Source organism: Hyla sarda, chromosome 9 (genome assembly GCF_029499605.1).
Source record: "Hyla sarda isolate aHylSar1 chromosome 9, aHylSar1.hap1, whole genome shotgun sequence".
NCBI classification, from domain to species: domain Eukaryota; kingdom Metazoa; phylum Chordata; class Amphibia; order Anura; family Hylidae; genus Hyla; species Hyla sarda.
Window position 1 is genome coordinate 19,441,225 of NC_079197.1, and position 13,657 is coordinate 19,454,881.

The 13,657-nt window shown below is 44.9% G+C and overlaps 1 protein-coding gene across 4 annotated transcripts in view; it reads left to right on the top strand.

Annotated features, from left to right (window-relative positions):
* Positions 1 to 13,657, top strand: part of ADAMTS13 (ADAM metallopeptidase with thrombospondin type 1 motif 13) — an 86,611-nt gene that overhangs the window by 56,000 nt on the left and 16,954 nt on the right. For 3 of the 4 annotated variants that reach the window (XM_056540050.1, XM_056540047.1, XM_056540051.1), the window contains exons 13-20: positions 1,414 to 1,477; positions 1,629 to 1,755; positions 4,288 to 4,433; positions 5,839 to 5,959; positions 8,382 to 8,462; positions 10,692 to 10,873; positions 11,768 to 11,903; positions 12,367 to 12,760. In XM_056540050.1, the coding sequence (XP_056396025.1) occupies positions 1,414 to 1,477; positions 1,629 to 1,755; positions 4,288 to 4,433; positions 5,839 to 5,959; positions 8,382 to 8,462; positions 10,692 to 10,873; positions 11,768 to 11,903; positions 12,367 to 12,760 (1,251 nt within the window). The remainder of the gene's footprint in view (positions 1 to 1,413; positions 1,478 to 1,628; positions 1,756 to 4,287; positions 4,434 to 5,838; positions 5,960 to 8,381; positions 8,463 to 10,691; positions 10,874 to 11,767; positions 11,904 to 12,366; positions 12,761 to 13,657) is intronic. The other variant, XM_056540049.1, reaches the window with a different exon arrangement.

Consider the following 13,657-nt stretch of genomic DNA (forward strand, 5'->3'; position numbering starts at 1 on the left):
GGGGACATGGCTGTCTGGCTTGAGCCCCACGTCTCCTTCACACAGCTGATCATCAGGCAGCCTTGGGACTGGACCTCCACTGATCTGGTATTGATGACATAGCCTGAGGATAGAACATCAGTATTATAGCTCTGGAAAATCTTGTTAACCATCTATAGAATTGTAGATAGAGTTTACCGTAATTGTATGATGAAGTTAATTCCTATTTCATTTTTAAAAGGGGAACTCTGGTACCTAAGTATTTATCCCCTAGCCACAAAATCCTATGGATAAGTGTCTGACCTAGGGGGGTCTGACAACCCGGCACCCCGTCACTCTCCGTGCACCGCACAAAGCGGTGGCCAATATGCCCCCTTCATGCGTGGTGAGCATCGGTGAATGGCGGGACCACGGGGTGTAGCGGTGTAGGTGGATGGGGCAGATGGTATTAACCCCAGGGGCAAGGTGTTATTAACCCCTAATGTTTGTGATGCCAGAGTGTTTTTTGGGTATTGGGAACCACCCAAACGATATCTCTGCTATCCCAATTGCTGGGCAGTGAAAATGAGAGTCCACAACCAGGTTATGGTTTAATGGAGGCTTTACTGAGGTCAGACAGTTGTTATAGTCTCTACAGCTCAGCCAGAATCCCAGAGAGGTGGCCAGGAACACAGAAGGACCTCGCAGCTTGCTGGGACCAATTAGACTTGTAATGGACTTTAGATCATTGACTTTAGGCTCAACTAGACTGTAGATAGTGACAGTAGGCATAGACTTGACTTACTGGAAGTGACGGTAGATTTGAGGCCTTCCAGGTAACACTAGCACTGAGACATCTGGTCTGGATTGTACCCCAGTAGAAAGAGAGCCAAAAGAGGGCGATTACAGCAACTACCTTCCTTATAAAGGGGTGCTGAATTAGAAGCCCATAGGTCAAGCTGCGGGTCATGTGTTAAGCTGGTGACTCTCTGGGTAACATAAACATAACATGTGATATCTCAAAGGTCCTTTAGACAATTAGTCATCCAAAGGTCCTTTATACTGTCTATACATTAGCATACTGACTATATACCTATCACAATAAATAACATTGTACTAACAGGAGGGGAGACACTGCAGGAGAGCCCCCAGGTTACTGAGAGACTCAACCTGACAGGGCCTAAGTGTAGTACAGGACTATGTTCTGTACTGGGACATTACACATGTATCTCTATGGGAGAGGCGGAGATACACAAACACTGGATCTCCACCTCTCCCACAGAGATACAAGGAGGGACATGTTACCCACCGTTTCTTGCGGAGGTCGACAGAGAGACTGGGTGCCGCAGACCCCCGCCATCAGACATTTAATCTCTATCCACGGATCCTGTGATTAGGGGACAAGTACTTAGGTACTAGAGTTCCCCTTTAATTCTGGCTTTGTCCTTTCCACAGACCTGCATTTGGTGGTCGCAACTGCGAAGGCCCGAGTCTTCAGGCTGAAATGTGCAATACACAGGTAGGGCTCTGGATCTTTCTTTGCTTTACTCTATATTTTATGACATTTGTTTCAAAGATGTCTCCAATCTGTGGCACTTTAACACAAACAACTGGACAAACTCAGGATGGAGACCATTGCTGTATCCAATGATCATGTGATTTTTTTTCAGGCCTGTGACACAACACAACTGGAGTTTATGACCCAGCAATGCTCGGCCACTGATGAGAAGCCTCTTTTCCTCTCTCAAGGTCAGGCCTCGTACTACCGCTGGACATCGGTGGCCGGGTTTGCACATGGTAAGGGAAATGTCTACTACAGTGCTATAATATACAGTCGTCCCTCAAGTTACAATATTAATCGGTCCCAGGACGACCATTGTATGGTGAAACTATAACTCTATGGAAACCTGGTAATTGGTTCTGAAGCCTAAAAATGTCATCCAAAAATATAGGAAAAAGTGAGGATTAAACAAAAATAAGTAGATAACTAATAGAGATAAAGCAAATCCTTACATATAAAAGTAATAAAGATCTGCTGGGAGCTGTAATCACTGTCTATGTAGAGGACAGGAGCTTCTTCAGGGTCCTGTACAGTACACAGTGTCCTAAAAAAGTAAAATGGAGCCGCCCTCACCTGGTGTCCAAAGGAGCAGCTAACCCTGGTACAGGTAAAGAGTACAGAACATGTAATACCTCCCTGTACTGTAGGGGGCGCTACCAGACACCAGTCAGTTCATACACTTCAGTAATACAGGTAAAGAGTAGTACAGAACATGTAATACCTCCCTGTACTGAAGGGGGCGCTACCAGACACCAGTCAGTGCATACACTTCAGTAATACAGGTAAAGAGTAGTACAGAACATGTAATACCTCCCTGTACTGTAGGGGGCGCTACCAGACAGAAATTCAGTGCGTATGCTCCAGTAATACAAGTGTTTTACCAGTGAAATGTCCATTCTGATTGGTCGGATCTTCCGGCCATTGACAGGTATCACAGATCTGGACTGTCTGTACATTGTATGGCGAGTCTGGTATCCAGTTACAATGGTCCAGAAAAGACCATTGTATGTTGAAACTATTGTATGTTGAGGGATCACTGTATAGAGCAGTGGTCTTCAACCTGCGGACCTCCAGATGTTGCAAAACTACAACTCCCAGCATGCCCGGACAGCCGTTGGCTGTCCGGGCATGCTGAGAGTTGTAGTTTTGCAACATCTGGAGGTCCACAGGTTGAAGACCACTGGTATAGAGTATATTTTTAGAGACCGTGAGGTCTCTGCAATATGCAATATCCAGTCTCGCAACACTGATGATGTCATCATATCTAATATTACATATAATGCTGTAGAAGCTTTTATGGTGCAAGGATGCACTTTCTGCAGCCCTCTTATTCTGCACACTAGTCCCACCAGTGTGTGTCATAGGTCTATTACTGTCTACTGGTGAAGACCTCTACACTATCACTAATGCACATGTCTAACTACATCGGTGCGTAGATGGATATCATCACTGCTGCACACGTTTAAAGTACCATTGCTCCACAGCTTCACATCATAACTGATGTCCAAGTCTACAAACCATCTACAGCCCATATTACGACTGAGATACAACTCTTTAGTGCCCCAGAACATAGGTCACCTACTGCATTGGCTCACTGTCCCATAACCCCAGTACTGTACATTCACACGGTCTAGGACAGTGGTCTCAAACCGTGGCTCACCAAAAGTTACAAAACTTCAACTCCCAGCATGCCCCGACAGCCGTTGGAGTTGAAGTTTTGCAACATCTTAAAGGGGTACTCCGGTGGAAAACTTTTTTTTTTTTTTAATCAACTGGTGCCAGAAAGTTAAACAGATTTGTAAATTACTTCTATTAAAACAATCTTAATCCTTCCAGTACTTATTAGCTGCTGAATACTACAGAGGAAATTCTTTTCTTTTTGGAACACAGAGCTCTCGGCTGACATCACGAGCACAGTGCTCTCTGCTGACATCTCTGTCCATTTAAGGAACTGTCCAGAGCAGCATATGTTTGCTATGGGGATTTTCTCCTACTCTGGACGGTTCTTAAAATGGAAAGAGATGTCAGCAGAGAGCACTGTGCTCGTGATGTCATCAGAGAGCACTGTGGTCATGATGTCAGCAGAGAGCACTGTGGTCATGATGTCAGCAGAGAGCACTGTGTTACAAAAAGAAAAGAATTTCCTCTGTAGTATTCAGCAGCTAATAAGCACTGGAAGGATTAAGATTTTTTAATAGAAGTAATTTACAAATCTGATTAACTTTCTGGAACCAGTTGATTTAAAAAAATAAATAAATAAATAAAAATAAAAAAAAGGTTCCACCAGAGTACCCCTTTAACACTGGATTACAGAAAGTTAAACAGATTTGTAAATTACTTCTATTTTAAAATCTTAAACCCTTCCAGTACTTAGCTGCTGCATGCTCCACAGGAAGTTCTTTTCTTTTTGAATTTCCTTTCTGTCTGCTGACATCTCTGTCCATTTTAGGAACTGTCCAGAGTAGGAGCAAATCCCCATAGAAAACTTATCCTGCTCTGGACAGTTCCTAAAATGGACAAAGGTGTCAGCAGAGAGCACTGTGGCCAGACAGAAAGGAAATACAAAAGGAAAAGAACTTCCTGTGGATCATACAGCAGCTGATAATTACTGGAAGGATTAAGATTACTTTTCCAGGCGAGAACTCCTTTAAGGGCCACAGTTTGAGACCACTGGTCTTTGGGGACATGTATGAGAACCAAAATGGTTCCTAACCAGGTGGCACTCTGATCAGACCTTGGTAACGTACTTTGTATTGTCCGTTTCTCAGGAGACACATTGTGCCAGCACATGTGCCGTGCTCAGGGGCAAAACTTCATGGTGAAACGAGGCGACACTTTTATGGATGGTACTCGGTGTGAGACAGGTGGGGAGACAGATGCAACCTTCAAGCTGTGTGTTGCTGGAAAGTGTAAGGTGAGTTAAAACCTATATTAAGGGATGTTCTGTATATGCTTGACCTCTATATCAGGCAGTGTCGTTGCATTACAAACTCAAATAACTAGGGATCGGCCAATATCGTTTTTTAGGGCCGATATCGATAATCTGTGGCCTTTCAGGCCGATAACTTATACCGATATTCCGGTATAAGTTATCGGCTATTTCTACCCCCCAATGTCCCGAAAAAGCGGCTGCAGATCATGGATTTAAAGCGGGCGCTTTAAATCAATGAACTGCAGCCGCTTTTGCGGTGCGGTTGCGGTGTGGGCGTGGGGGGTTGTGGGGCGCTGTGCTGGCCTCCATTGGCTCCTTGATCAGCCAATCCCCATGTGGCCACGGGCAGCATTATCCACGTCCATGTTGCGCTGATTCTAAGATTTTCATAGTGCTGTGGGGGACTGAAAATCTTGTTGCACAGCTGTCTGTGATGACACAGTATGTTTTCTAACCAAAGGCCGACCCCGCCTGTAACAAAATTATCAGTACAGTGGTCCCGCAACATACGATGGTAATCCTCCAAGTGAACCATCGTTTGTTGAAACCATCGAATGTAGAGGGATCCGTGCAATGTAAAGTATAGGACAGTGGTCAACAACCTGCAGACCTCCAGATGTTGCAAAACTACAACTCCCAGCATGCCCCGACAGCCGTTGGCTGTCCGGGCATGCTGGGAGTTGTAGTTTTGCAACATCTGGAGGTCCGCAGGTTGGAGACCACTGGTAGAGGAAGTTGTACTTACCTTTCCCCGCCCCTCCGGACCGTCACCGCTCGTCACAGCTGCCCTGGATGTCGCCTTCCATCGCTGTCGCCGCGTCCCCGGGATGTCCCCAACGCTCCGGCAAGGCCTCTGCTTCACCGGCATCTTCTCTCTCCGTCGCCGCCATCACGTTGTTACGCACGCCTCTCCTATTGGATGACGGGACGGCGTGCGCAGCGACGTGATGACGACGATGGAGAGCGCCGACGATGCAGGGGATCCCGAAGAGGACGCGCCGGAGCCCCGAGGACAGGTAAGTGATCGTCACCGGAGCACATGGGGCACCGTAAACGGCTATCCGGTGGCAGCTGAAGCAGTCTGCGCTGCTGGATAGCCGTTTATGCAATGGCGCCGACATACAAAAGCATCGTATGTTGATGCTGCCTCTGAGAGGCCATCGTATATTGAAATGATCGTATGTCGGGGCCATCGTAGGTCGGGGGGGTCACTGTACAACCTTTTCTTACATATTGAACGTTATACACAGAACTACCATATTGGACCTTTAGAAGGGGAACAAGGGCTTAGATTATGAATGAACCTGTAGGATGTGGATACTATGGGAGTCGTTGGGAAGTGATTCTTATAAAATTACCCTGTATGTAATGCAGGTGTCTTGCTCAGGTCTTTGGCTGTGATGGAGTCCTGGATTCTGGGATGGCGATGGACCAGTGCAGGGTATGTGGTGGAGACAACAGCACCTGCAGTAGAGTCAGTGGGACCTTCACTGAAGGAAAAGCCAGTGGTAAGTGACAAGAAACTTACAAGAAGATGTCACATCTCTCTCGTGGACACAGCACTTGGGTATGGGACCTTTCCATTAGAAGGCGACGCAAGGCCACATTAGACTAGACTAAAAGGTGGATACAGTCCTAGGAAAGAGTCTCCTAGGACTGTATCCACCTCTTCCAGCCCACCGGAGCACCTGAAAGCTGAACTAATTTATGCAGGCTAAAGTCAGCAACTGCCGAGCCGAGAAGTCCGTGACGAATCAAATTACTGTAAGGCTGCATTCACACCACGTTTTTGCAATACAGTTGCTATGTGAAAACCGTACGGAACCGTATTGAAAACCGTATGCATTGACTCTCCATTGAAAACTGTAATAAGCCAAAAGATGGATCAGGTTGTGTCCGTTTTGCATCCTGTAAGGTTTTGTCAGTTTTTTTCCCATACCCAAAACCGTAGTCTACCATGGTTTTTTGTCCGAGTGAAAAACTGCATTAAACCATATACATTTTTTTTTTTTTTTTAAACATGGGAGTCAATGGGAACCGTACAGAACTGTATGTGCGTACGGTTCCATACGGTTTTCACCATACGGTTTTTGACTTTGCAAATTTTTTTTTTTCTTGGAATTTCAATCAAACAAGTGAAACTTTATTCATAATGGAGTGAAAAGTTAAAAACGTATACTTTTTTTCTTTAAAAAACGGATGCAACCGGACATCATTTTTTAAACCGTATACGGGTTAAAATTTGTACACACGTTTTGATACAGTTTAGTCCGGTTTTGAGGAATCAGTTTTTTATCAAAAACCTGATACGGGAACTGTATTGCAAAAAACGTGGTGTGAATGCAGCCTAAATTCACTCGTCTCTAGCGCTAACCCATCCCCCCCAGCTACTGTATCCACAGTTGGAGTGTTGGTACTTCACTCAGAGTTCAAGGCTACTGAGGGGGGATATTGCACCTAAAGATTTTAAACGATGAGTATTTTTCCTCCTTGCCTTTTCTAGGTCATGGTTCAGTCCATTATGGGATCCAAACCAGCCCCTACTGCTAGACCCCTCTACTGACCGCCAGGATCAGTCTTCTCACTTGCCCCCTAGGGGTAGACCCTTGAAATTGCCAGACTCTCTCCAGATAGGTCCCCTTCTGTGTCCTGCTTGGACCAGTCCCTGACAGGACCACTGCCGGTGAAACTTCTTCCTTGCAAGTCCAGTTCGTCTTCCCTGAGGGGGTCCCTTTGACTCAAAACTAAAGTCCAACAGGGAAGATCGGCTAGCATGTAATCACTGACTCGGGCAGTGTTGAGCACTTTACAAGTCCAGGACAGGCCTCCTTCCATATCTGAAGCGAAGTCTACATTTCTCAGGGGCAGTCCTTACCTGGTTGACACTAGAGATGAGCGAACTTACAGTAAATTCGATTCGTCACGAACTTCTCAGCTCGGCAGTTGATGACTTTTCCTGCATAAATTAGTTCAGCTTTCCGGTGCTCCGGTGGGCTGGAAAAGGTGGATACAGTCCTAGGAGACTCTTTCCTAGGACTATATCCACCTTTTCCAGCCCACCGGAGCACCTGAAGGCTGAACTAATTTACGCAGGATAAGTCATCAACTGCCGAGCCGAGAAGTTTGTGACGAATCTAATTTACTGTAAGTTCGCTCATCTCTAGTTGACACCATTATTAAAAGGGGTAATCCAGTGGAAATAAATTTGTTTTTACTTTTTTTTTTTTTATATATCAACTGGTGCCAGAAAGTTAAAGAGATTTGTAAATTACTTCTATTAAAAATTCTTAATCCTTCCTGTACTTATCAGCTGCTGAATACTACAGAGGAAATGCTTTTCTTCTTGGAACACAGAGCTCTCTGCTGACATCACAAGCACAGTGCTCTCTGCTGACACCTCTGTCCATTTTAAGAACCGTCCAGAGTAGGAGAAAATCTTCATAGGAAACATATGCGGCTCTGGACAGTTCCCTAAAATGGACAGAGATGTCAGCAGAGAGCACTGTGCTCGTGATGTCAGCCGAGAGCTCTGTGTTTTAAGAAGAAAAGAATTTCCTCTGTAGTATTCAGCAGCTGATAAGTACTGGAAGGATTAAGAATTTTTAATAGAAGTAATTTACAAATCTGTTTAACTTTCAGGCACCAGTTGATAAAAAAAAAAGGGTTTTCAACAGTGTACCCCTTTAAGTAAAAAAAAAAAAAAGTTTTCCACCATAGTACCCCTTTAAGTAAAGGATCTGGGCCATCCCTTCAACAGACCCCGTAACACCCTCCAGGTCTCCTCTGTGGTATCTAGACTAGTGGTTAAATTTGTTATAAATTTCCCATCTTCATAGAAAGAATACAGGATCACGATTATAAGATGTTTAGACTTTTTTTTATAATATAGTAATATGTTATACAATTTATTTGCCGTTTGTTGTGTTGCAGTGTATGCCACTTTTCTAACAATTCCGGTGGGTTCTACATCAATACAAGTGATCAATAAAAAGCCTCTTTTCACTCATTTGGGTAAGCAAAAAAGTGTCCTTCAATGGATCCACCCGTAATATTGGTTTTGGTTTATGGCAAGTGATGGGGATAGTTTGTAGTTCTCATTATCCTACTGTGAGAGTTTTACTTCTTATTTACTTATCAACTACTTTAAAGGGGTATTCCAGGCAAAAAACTTTTTATATATATATATATCTATCAACTGGCTCCGGAAAGTTAAACAGATTTGTAAAGTACTTCTATTAAAAAATTTTAATCCTTCCAATAGTTATTAGCTTCTTAAGTTTTCTGTCTAACTGCTCAATGATGATGTCACGTCCCGGGAGCTGTGCATGATGGGAGAATATCCCCATAGGAACTGCACAGCTACCGGGACGTGAGTCATCATTGAGCAGTTAGACAGAAAACAGCAACTTAACTTCAGAAGCTAATAACTATTGGAAGGATTAAATTTTTTTTAATAGAAGTCATTTACAAATCTGAGAAAATTCTATAGGTATGTGCAGCTCACAATTAATACGCACCGAGGTCAAACTGGGCAAGCAACTATACCTTAATTGCTAAAAAAGGGAAAACCAAAAAATACTAAATGTAGCCCGGACCTTCTAGGTGAGTAAATGAAAATAAATATTTGTGGATCGTGCTTCAATAATAATCAGTATATTATAAAAATATGAGTAAAATTAGGTACTTCTCACAGGGCCCTTGTGAAGAGAACATACATATTAAAAGGCAACCTAACAATATATTTAGGCATATAATAATTAAAACAATAATCCTGGCATAAGATAACAAAAAAATGAGAACTGTACCTAACAAGTATGTTAGAGAATTGCTCTTATGGATATTTAGGGTAGATATGTCCCTTTTAAATGCAGTATCAAACAGTCTGTGGTAATTAAAGATTATGTTACCGGTCTTTGAATGGTAACCCAGGCGATGGGTGTTGTTCCCGCAATGACTGGGTGTCTGTGGTGCATTAAGTCCTCTGTGCAGCGTTTCCAAACGTAGGCTTGGTCCAGTAAAGTCCGATTGGGAGCGGTGGCAGTCGCTGACGGCTGAGGCGCTGGCAGGCGCCGATGATCGCAATAGTGCCAGGGGACTGCTGGCTCTGGCGTGCGCTGGAGTTGGTAATTCCTCACCGCTTTGCTGGTTGATGAGCAGGACCGTATACTGGATGCAGAGAGCTCGCCTCGTGTTGCCGGCATCTGACACACGCAGTTCATCAAGTAGACAACAGCACAATAGTCTGTACTCTCTGTGGATCACATAGCTGAATAGGGTCCCATTGCAAAGACCTGAATGGGCCTCCTAATATGGCGACTGATTTTGCCTCCCGGACAGTAAGACCCGGTGTTTATTTCATATATTGCTCTCCATGGTTCTTAGATCAGTACCCCCTCTCCAGGGCTCAAGTCCTGCAGGAACTCATGGGAACGGAGTTCCTGCACTATTTCCACAGCAGGAACGCAGTTCCCATTAGCAGGAGTCCTGCAAGACCAGCCCTTAAAGTGGTACTCCGCCCCTAGACATCATATCCCTAGACATCGATAGGGGATAAGATGTCTGAACGCGGGGGTCCCACCGCTGGGGACCCCCGCAATCTCAGCTGTGGCACCCCAGACATCCGGTGCATAGAGTGAATTTCGCTCCGTGACGAATGACTGGTGAAGGGGGGCAGAGGCTCGTGACATCATGGCCATGCCCCCTCAATGCAAGTCTACGCAAGGGGGCGTGACGGCCGTCGTGCCCCCTCCCATAGACTTGCATTGAGGGGCTGTGGCCGTGACGTCACGAGCCTCCGGTGCTGCACCCAATGCTCTAAACGAATGCTGTGTGCAGCAGGGAGATTGTGGGGGTCCCCAGCAGCGGATAGGGGATAAGATGTCTAGGGGCAGAGTACCCCTTTAAGTTGAAATCTTGGGTGAGTTCCCACACTTTTTTCCCCAGTACTTGACCCCTGCCCCTCCCCCTTTATTTACTGACAATGCAGTCCTGCACTGTTTCTTACCAGTAGCAAAAGGAATGAGATCAACCAATCCTTGGCCCACTTTCACTAAAGGGCCCCGTAAAAGTTGCCTAGTCTGTCTCTATGGTATGTACTCTGCATCTTGAGGTGGGGGTCATGACGTGTTTTTATTATGGACACCACCCATTCTAAGCCTGGAATTTATTTAACAAATTATAGAAAAAGCAGCAATAGCAGAAATAACTATAAGCTTCAATGCATTTTGTATTTGTGTGCAGCTGTTAAGGAAAACACAGAGTATATTGTAGCCGGAAAGAAAAGTGTCTCCTTAAATGTCACCATTCCTTCCACCTTGGAAGATGAACAGATGAAGTATAGACTGTTTCTAACACCCGAGAAGCTTCCTCATCAGGAAACAATCAGTATCAATGGTCCGACCACATCTGAGGTAGAGATACAGGTAAGATCCAGTATGAACTGAGATTAAATGGATTCACCATTATATTAAAGGGGTACTCCACCCCCAGACATCGTATCCCCTATCCAAAGAAACTACGGCCCGGCACCCCAGTAATCTGTATGCATGGAGCAAACTTCGCTTCGTGCTGGATTAGGAGCAACCACAGTTGCACGCCCCCTCTATATATCTTCCATAGAAATTAATGGAGGATGCGTGACGACTATGACTACGCTGAAGCCTAGAACAGCCAGCGTTCTGAACATTAATGTTCAGAACTCCGGGGTGCCGGACCGGAGATTGCAGGGGGCAGGCCTGGTGCAAGGATTTTTGCCACCCTAGGCAAAAGCTAATTTTGCCACTCCATGACCCTATCCTTTGACATGCCCCACCTTACAACTGGGGTGACACACTGTAACAAAACCCTCCTCATGTAATCACCTTACTACTGGGGTGACACACTGTAAAAAAAAAAACCTCCTCATGTAATCACCTTACTACTGGGATGACACTGTAACAAACCCAATCCTTATGTAATCACCTTACTACTGGGGTAACACACTGTAACATGCCTCCTCTTCATGTAATTACCATATTATTGGAGTGATACATTGTAACCAACCCCAAGCCTGTCTGCTTCAGGCGCAGATTGTTATGGTGCTGAGGGGAGAGGATATTGGGGTGGGAGTGGTGTGGTGGGGGTTTCTGGATGGGTGGGTGCTTCGGATGCTGACAAAAATTATTGCTGCGAGCAGAGCGGCGCTGTCGGAGGCTGCCTATTTTGCCTATAGGCAGAGCCGGCACTGCGGGGGGGGGGGGGGGGGGGGGGGTGTCTCCTAAGGGGCAGAGTACCCCTTTAACTATTAGATATGGTATCAATGCTATTTACTTTTATAGGTTTACAGAAAGTATGGTCCAGAATATGGTGAGATTACAAATCCGGACATTTCATACAGTTACCACGTTCCTAAGGAAGACCATTATTATGCGTGGATGTTGGTCCGTGGACTGTGCTCAGCTACTTGTGGTGGAGGTATGAATAATTTAGGCATTCCGTAAATCTCTGTATGTTTTAGGGCTCATTCACACTGCGATTCTACTGTTCACCTGCTGGATCCGGATGGGGGGGGGAGCGAAAACCGGGCCGCTCCCATATCCCAACCAGCCCTTATCTAATGCATTTCAATGACCAGACCGGAGTCAAACGGTGACTCCGGTCGGCACATTTTTGCCCTGTATCCGGTTTTCTGACCGGACCTAAAACCGCGGCATACCAAATGTGGGGCAAAAATAAGCCAACCAGAGTCACCGGTCAGCTCACTGAAATGCATTAGATACGGGCCGGCTGGGATACGGGAGTGCCCGGTTTTCGCTCCCCCCCAACCGTATCCGGTAGCCGTACAGTGCAGTCGTAGTGTGAACCCGCCCTTAGCCGTCACTCAGATCAGAGAAATGATGAATACGTGAATAAATGGGGGGCGTCCCTTTTTTTCCAGGTGTTCAGACGGTGTCCCATGAATGCTTTGACCATATGCTCCAACAGATGGTGGAATCCAAGTTCTGTAATTCTTCTAATTTTATCAGCCCCACTAAGGAACCCTGTGGCGATGATCCTTGCCCTCCAAGGTGTGTAGTTCCTCTCTCTATGTATGAAGTGTTTAGTGAGTCCTTTGGGAGGAATCACTCTAGACTTTTTTTTTCCATTTTCAGGTGGGATGTAAAGGTGACTTCGCCCTGTACAGTCTCCTGTGGAGGTGGAATCATGTTAAGGACCGTGCACTGTGTCCAAAAGCAAGATCATATGGAGACAATTGTACCTGACCGGGACTGCGACCACACACCTAGACCTGATGCTTTTACTAGCTGTCAACCAGAGGCCTGTCCTGCAAGGTAGATCGAATAGAAATTGATGCACTAAGGAGGACTGCTTTTTGGTATAGTATCTTCTACACCAGTGGTCTCAAGCTGTGGCCCTCCACATGTGGCAAAACTTCAATTCCCAGCATGCCCGGACAGCCGTTGGCTGTCCGGGCATGCTGGGAGTTGAAGTTTTGCAACATCTAGGGCCACTGCTCGACACAATATCATTATCTACAATAACACTAACATGGTAGAAACAAAAATCCAAAAGTATCTGTACTCTTTAAAGGGGTACTCCAGTGGAAAACATTTTTTTTCTCAAATCAACTGGTTCCAGAAAGTTAAACAGATTTGTAAATGACTTCTTAAAGGGGTTATCCAGGAAAAAACTTTTTATATATATCTACTGGCTCCAGAAAGTTAAACAGATTTGTAAATTACTTCTATTAAAAAATCTTAATCCTTTCAGTACTTATGAGCTTCTGAAGTTAAGGTTGTTCTTTTCTGTCTAAATCCTCTCTGCTGACACCTGTCTCGGGAAGCGCCCAGTTTATGAGAGGTTTGCTATGGGGATTTGTTTCTAAACTGGGCGGTTCCCGAGACAGGTGTCATCAGAGAGGATTTAGACAGAAAAGAACAACCTTAACTTCAGAAGCTCATAAGTACTGAAAGGATTAAGATTTTTTAATAGAAGTAATTTACAAATCTGTTTAACTTTCTGGAGCCAGTTGATATAGATATATTATATATATATATATATATATATATATATATATATATATATATATATACATATATATAAAATGTCCTGGATAACCCCTTTAATCCTTCCAGTACTTATCAGCGGCTGTATGCTCCAGAGGAAGTTGTGTAGTTCCTTCCAGGCTGACCACAGTGCTCTCTGCTGACACCTCTGTCCGTGTCAGG